Raw genomic sequence first — 7,872 nt, forward strand, 5'->3', positions numbered from 1 at the left:
TTACTTCTTACTTCTTACTTCTTACTTCTTACTTCTTACTTCTTACTTCTTACTTCTTACTTCTTACTTCTTACTTCTTACTTCTTACTTCTTACTTCTTACTTCTTGCTTCTTACTTCTTACTTCTTACTTCTTACTTCTTACTTCTTACTTCTTACTTCTTACTTCTTACTTCTTACTTCTTACTTCGTGCTTTCATCATCTGTAATGTAATTGCCAGCTTTCAAAACCGGGACCCAATCTTCCTTACCCACCAGACTGCTGTCGATGGGTTGGCACTAGCCAGCAATATTCGGTCGCGTTCGTTTGTCGGAGCAATAAAAACGGGCCGCAATGAATCAAAAAATTTATTGGACAACCACCCCCGTTTCCAACCCAAACTTTCACCCTCCTTCCTTCTGGAACGGGAACTCTCCGCGTGGCACGGATACAGCTCCCGGTTCGCCCGTCTGTGCTCGCTTGGTTGCACCGCTGCAACGTCATTCCATTTCGGCATTCACAAATTTCTTGCAGCTTTTCATTCGCGCGATCCAAATTCGCAGCTTTCTTGCCGAGTGCACACTTTCGACCATTCATTGCTGTGAACCACATTCCAGGCCCGTATTACGCTGACAGGATTTGTGGGTACTCTTTTTGAGTTGTTCCAGTGTACGGTGCGGTTGAAAAATCGTTGAATCTTTTCGAACTGTAAAATTTGATGAAAGAATTGTATCCTTGCCCAGAATAATGTTTTGGATGACTAAAAACATGTTCTGAAAACATCTCGCACGATAAAATTTCTAAAGTATTCTACTATTAGTTTGCCGCACATGACTAAGCGCAAGATATCAACACCAACTCCGTTGCGGCCAGTATTCTAGTTCTGTGGAAAAAGATTTCCATGCCGCACACAACGTTGCATTCAGTTGCTATTTGCGATTTTTTCCATGGCTTTTTTTTACTGAAAGCGAGCTTTTGCAGTGGTTATTAGATTCTGGTTTCGCTCGTATAAATTATGAATTCATTGTTTGTTAGGGAATAGTATTTAGAGAATAATTCATCCTTATAGTCCTAAAAAGAATAGACTCGGGTGGTCGCTGTGCTAGCTGAAACAAAGACATAGTTGCGACTGCGCAATATTTGGCAAATGCTGTAACCCACTGTGTAGTTGGTAGTCTGGTGGTGCAGCGGTCGTTATTCGTTCCCACCAACAAATGGGACGTTTTAAAATTGCTGATTTACCGATAACGACGAGGTTACTACACTTCAACCAGGGAGTGTATAAACAAGTCCTCGTGGGGCAATTTGTTGAGCAAGATGTTAATCGTTCGTTAACATCTCCTTGAAAATCGGGAAATAAGTAAAATTGGCGGATTGCTTTTTAACAATTATTGAAGCTTGAATTCATTCAGCCAGTAGTAAGATTCAATCACGCATCGACCATGTTATACGATCAGTTTTATTTATAATACAAAGTGAGTGCATACGATATTTTTACATTAAATTATATGCGCAATACGTTGCCGGTGTTATAAATTCTGATTTTTTATGTTTTTATTTTTTTAGTAGATCGTGGACAATTAAACATGCAGAAGAAAAAAGTAGACTGTTGCTAAACGTGTTAGAATTTCATCGAAGATGGCGACTTCTGACTACCATGTTGTGCACATCGGATTCCAGAGTCAAGAAATATATTCAAAAAGGTTTTTTGCATTAGCCAAATTAACAAAGTGGATATCAGTTCTGCCCGTCGGTGTGGTGAAAACCTAACGATGCTTAAAGATATTGACTTTAATTAAATATATAATTCATCCAACTCCTACTGCATATTATTCAAAATACAACTCGTTAGCATTAATTATTTATTTATAAATACCATATTTACACGCTTAAATTATTACATTCGCCACTATACAATAATGAACACAACGCACGTTAACGCACATCACTCGCAACTCCATTCACTCAGTCACGCCTAATGCTTCCGATGCTTGATATGAACCGTCACTGGGACTGGTTTTTCGACATAAACCTTCTTCTTCACGTAGACTGGGTATGGTTTTGGAACTGCAACGTACTCCTTCTGTATCACAGGAACCTCAACTGGGACTTTGTACGGAACTGGAACTAGTCGATCAACTGGAACATGAATCTTTTTCTCCACGTATACTGGAACCTTCTTTTCGATAATCACAGGCACAACCTTTCCCACCTTTGTCGCTAGTTGGTGATGGTGACTGTCGTCGGATCGTTCCCAGTCAGAATTATAATCATCATCGTAAGATACCAGTTCCCAGAGTCCGCGTTTTGCAACAGTTTTTTCCTGACTATGGACGTCAACCGCGATGGAAATTAGCACAGTTATAATGATGAAAACCTATATATCTCAAACAAAGTGTATCGTAATCAATTCTATTTTCTCATTACTTCAAAACATTACCTTCATGATTTATCAACCTCAATTATAATTCCATAAACGGCACGTCAATACCACTGCGTTCCGACAATGACCACAAACAACTGTTCGACAGCAAAGCTCTGTCTACAATTTTATACCAAAGATTACCAATTGTGGGTCTACGAGCTGCACATAAACTTTCTGTCACACCTGAAGGGTCAAGATCCAGCGTATGGCAAATGAGCTAGATGAGCGCAAAGACATCACCATCAATAACACGTCAAAGTTACCTCACACACATCTCGATCCCGCCATAACACTTTGGAGCTATTCATTTAGAGTTGTCCCACAACCGGAGTCACCCAGGCATGGTAAAACGCATTTCCATAGATCTATATCGTTATGACTGCCGACGATTGATTGTGAATGGGTGTGTGTTTTGGCTTACGGTACAAACTACAAATGGTTACGATCGGATTGCCCCATGAGATTGGGAAAATCTGTGGGTTACAGGTATATGTTCGATTTTCTTTTCCAACATCTCGAATTCTTTTAGATTGAATAATAAAGTTATCGAGAATTTCGGCTATTTGAATTCGTTTAACAAGCTATTGCCCAATCTATTTTTCAAGCACAACATAAATTGAGTTTTCCAGTCAGAAATCATTGGTCATTCAAAAAAAAATTATGCTCGAACTAGCTGATACAATTTCATAATGGTCAGTAAATTGATACGAGGAATGTAGTCCCAAGAGGTTGCGGTCAGCAATGATGTCTTCTGGGATATTTCATGATTATCCAAGATCTTCATTCATTAGTGATGAAGTGAAATATTCACTAAATTTTTTTTCAATGTATGAAAAATAAGATGAAGTCTTCTGAAATCTTAAAAAAATTGTTTTTGTGAACATCGTTACTGCCCATATATACATAAGAGTCCCATATTTAAAAACAGCAAGCCGAGAAAAACGCTGTTCAAGATTTATATTTTTCATTGAGCCTTATGGATGGGACATTGTTGTGGTATTTTTTTCGATATTTTCTGAACAAACCTAGTAATCTTATTTGTGCATTGTGATTCAGTGGTGATACAGAATACAATCTAACGGATATCTCATATTCGACAAAAACCCATATGGGACACTTATGCTTACATGGGCAGTTTACTGAAGACCAAAAATCTCTATTTATAGTTCACTCGAAGTTATTGACCGTTGTTTGTCAATAACCCCTTAGTTTTTTTTAACATAGCTTCTTAAATATCATAGATAAAGCTTCAGCATGTTCCAGAAAGTTGTTCGTTTTTTTCGTTTGTTTTAACGCTATCTTGATGGCATTTTTCTTGTTGCTAATTATTATAACGTGTTTTAACTCTGTAGTGTGAACGTAGTATTACCAAGATACATATCATTCATGAAAAGATCGTTGGTCTATCTCTTGCGACTTAGAAGTTAATGGGTGTTTTTCGGTAAAATTTTCAAAAGTTCTTTAGGTAATAACTTTTGAACGGACAAAAATGGGTAACCAGCCCTAGTTGCAATTAGAAATGCTACTTCAACACTATAAAACGCAATAGAGCTCACTTGTCTCTGGTTGTGCCCAGTAGATTTACAGATGATTTGAAAAAAAAACCATTTGTTGTTCAAAAAATGGCCAATATCTTCGAAAATACTAGAGATAAGAAAAATTATGTGTTAATAAAAATTGGGTATTTTGACGATTGAAATAACTTTGTATAAGGAACCCGTAAGAATGATAATTTAAGATATTCAAACAAATTTTTTTTGGTGTCTTTCAACTATACCGAGCTATAACTTCTTAAGCATTTAAAGAAGAGTCTTCTTTTATAGACATTCGTGAAAGCAATCTCCACAACTTCTCCGAAGACGTTAACTTGTAAGACTTATAGTCCGAAAATACGTTTGATGTAAACTCCACAGTTTCCACTTTAATAACCAATCACCATTTACCATTGCCAAATGACTCAAGAGCAATATTTTAAAAGGGTGTATGCGTTTCTACATGCGAAATGGAGAACTTATCAGTAAAAAAGTTTTTTTTAACAATAACTTTATACATATTTTCAAATTTCATACCAATTGGCATACAAAGCCATATTTTTATTACAGAATATGATTCTAAGTATAATTTCAAATCAAAGTGCATGTCAAAAATCATCCGAAATGCGATAGTTGTCGATATATTTGGAATTTTGATCCAATAAAAAAATAATTCATGTTTATGCTATTTTAAAAGTTATTCGCGTTTCCCCAACATAAAATGTTTACCATATAATCTTTATCGTATCAAAGACATAAATGAAACTTTTTCAGTGTATTTGGATCATGGAGAAGCTTTCAATAAAAAGTTTTCATAACAACAAATTTTGACATGCTATATTACTCTAAGGAGAAAATTGGTTTAAAACCGTCTTTATGCATGAAGGGCACAAAACCTTATTATAACACTGTGCTACAAAATAAAACAAATTGAATGTACTTTTAAATTTGCAGTTAAAGGTTGTAGATCTCGTCAACACAACACAAAACCACGTTTGATCAATTTAATATACCCTCAAAATCATGATTTATAGCAAAAAAAACATTTTTCAGTATTTTCAGCACGAAAAAATTTCTGCGCGGTTATTTTTCAACCGAATTTAAATGTTGTAAGTGTTTTGGAAAGAAGGAGAAATGACTTTCCAACAGTATGCTATGTTATATACTTTTGTAAAAAGCACTATGCGGCTTTGGGACAACAATACAAAAATACCCATTATTTCGCGATTTTTTTTATTTTAACAAATTAAAATTCCTCTACTTTTTATTAGGAAGTGTATTTGTTTAAATAGAAATTTAGGGAGAACATTTAATTCCGCATCCAACGATCTATTTATGATTAAAATCGGTTGAAAACGGTAGTTATTATTTTTTCCAAATTAAAAACTAATTTTCATAATTTTCATGGCAAAATCGCAAAATTATAGTTGTTTTCATGTTGTTGACCCAAAACGGCAAAGTATCTTTGACAAAAGAACATAACATAGCATACCGTTGGAAAAGTCATTTCTTCTTCTTTCCAGAACACCCAAATTTAAAATAGGTTGAAAAATACCCGAATTTTTCAATGCCAAAAGTCTGGAATTTTTTTCTTGTTTTAATAAATCAAGATTTTGAGGGTGCACAACATTTTCCAATCATCGTCTTGTGTTGCATTTGGCGCGATCTACAATCTGTACTAGGTCATTTGAAAAGTACAAAACCACTGTAGCATCGTGTAATTAGTCCAAGTGTTTGCGTTTCGCCTTAATCTCTTCAGAACCGGGTGCATTGGTCAAGTACCGTGGTTCTGAAGAGACGAAGTCGCAAGGCAAACATCTGGACTAATTAACTTTTGACATATTCATAATTTCATAATACTATTTGCAGTCAAAAATGCAATTTTCTTTTGAATTTGATTCTAAACGTCACTTCAAATCAAAATTCTCATATCAAAATTTTTCTGAAATGTGATAGTTTTCGAGATATTTTAAATATTGTTTAAACTACACAATTATTTTGTTCTATTACGACTTTTTCATAAGTTATTATCGTTTTTCCATCAACAATAATATGGTTTTCAAAAGGTCCGTACAATTTCCTGTAACTTTCCCGCTGACATCAAGACGATATTGTAAACCATTTGAAAGCTACATGAAAACAACTCAAATATGATTCAACTATATAGTTTAATCATCAGACTCTGTGGTTGAACAATAATTTAATTGTTTTCGTGTAACTCTCAAATGGGTTACAATATCGCTTTGTGTCGAAGGGAATTTTATGGGCATTTTGAAAAATTTATTGTTGCTGATGGAGAACGCGAATAAAACGTAATAAAACAAAATAATTGTATTGTTAAAACAAATTTTAAAATATCTCGAGAACTACTATATTTCAGAAAATTTATGTTATGAGCATTTTGATTTGAAATGGCGCTTAGAATCATATTCAAAAAGAAAATTGTATTTTTGACTGCAAATAGTATGAATTATAAAAATATGTCAAAAGTTGTTGTTAGGAAAACTTTTTATTGAAAGCTTCTCCATAATTCAAATATGCTGCAAAAGATTCATTTACGTCTTTAAAACGATAAATATTAGATTGTCGACATTTTATGATGGGGAAACGCGGATAGCCTTTGAAAAGCGCGTAATTACACGAATTAATTGGTTTTGTTGGAGCAAAATTCAAAATATCTCGGCAAGTTATACTCCGTAATAAAATTATTGTTTTGTATGTCAATTAGCATGAAATTTAAAAATATGTTATTGTCCGAAAAAAAATTAGCAACGCTCTCCATCATGGAATGCCATTCAAAATGTTTATTTTCTCTTCAGGTTTTTAGCAATTTAAACTTTTAACATAAATTTTTGTTTTTATGAAACATGACAAAACATTTTCTTTTTCGTGTTTTTTCTATTGTACAGAAGTATTGATTCGCTGTAACTCGTTCTGAGATTATTTTGCTGTTTAAAATACAGTATTTTTTTGAAAATAATGTGCGCAGAACCGTCTACGCTCTTTTGAAAAATTGCTCTTGTATCAAAGTACTGTAATTGTCAGAGAAAATCACGGAGATTAATAAACCGAACACAACTGCAAAGTTTCGTTATAATTTGCGATGGTCATATTTTGCAGTCGACCAGCTTCTCATGGAATCCTCAAAGAACCCAGAAAATAGGTTTTCTGCTATAAATCATAATTTTGGGGATATTCAACATTTTACAAATATTGTTTTGTGTTGCATTTGATGAGACCTACAACCGATACTGATTCACTTTAAACGCTCAATGCCCTTACGTAATTAGTGTATGCCCCCTAACGCGTCAAAAAGAACTTTTCAATCGTCAATAAATGCTGTAGACTCCTACTACGTGTTGTTCGAGGCAGCTCAGCATTGAGTGAAGATCGAGCCAATATGGATGTTTTCTCATCGCAATCGATAACTTTCGATGCTTGATTAATGAATCAAATAGCAGTCGTTGCAATTTTTTTGGGCTTCAAGATGAGGATATTTTGGCATCAATAGTTCTAGCCGAGGTTATATTGCCATAAAGGCCCGTAACTATAGCTTTCAAATGCCATGTATATTTTGCTTAAAAGAGATATAATTAATTTTCCCAATTATGTACCCATTACAAAACACTAACGTAAACTATTTTGTGGGGTAAATTTGTACTCAGCGGCGTAGCCAAGAGGGCGTTTTGGGAGTTGAAACTCCCTCCAAACCAGAATTAATTGGATTGAAGAAAAAACTCATTGATGCTGACTGATTTAATTTCACAATAAAAATTATCTGATCAATTGTTTTAAGCATGCAAAATTGTGGAAATAGGACCTTTTATCTGATCTTGTAGTCGGGATCCCATAGTTGTTAAATCATATCAGTATCAGATAAAGTTTTTGCATGAGAAGACAATAGAAATTAATTCCGGTGCTCTGAAACTAATCATA

The 7,872-nt window shown here is 34.4% G+C and overlaps 1 protein-coding gene across 1 annotated transcript; it reads right to left on the reverse strand.

Annotated features, from left to right (window-relative positions):
- Nucleotides 1-1,922: 1,922 nt before the first annotated feature.
- LOC131678475 (uncharacterized) lies at nt 1,923-2,704 on the reverse strand. The gene is made up of 3 exons (XM_058958649.1): nt 2,668-2,704; nt 2,420-2,587; nt 1,923-2,356 (listed from the first exon to the last, which is right to left on the reverse strand). Exons 2-3 carry the CDS (start codon nt 2,423-2,425, stop codon nt 1,955-1,957), a joined length of 408 nt encoding a protein of 135 aa, XP_058814632.1. The 5' UTR covers nt 2,426-2,587; nt 2,668-2,704; the 3' UTR covers nt 1,923-1,954.
- Nucleotides 2,705-7,872: the final 5,168 nt, after the last annotated feature.

This window comes from Topomyia yanbarensis, chromosome 2 (assembly GCF_030247195.1).
Source record: "Topomyia yanbarensis strain Yona2022 chromosome 2, ASM3024719v1, whole genome shotgun sequence".
NCBI classification, from domain to species: Eukaryota; Metazoa; Arthropoda; class Insecta; order Diptera; family Culicidae; genus Topomyia; species Topomyia yanbarensis.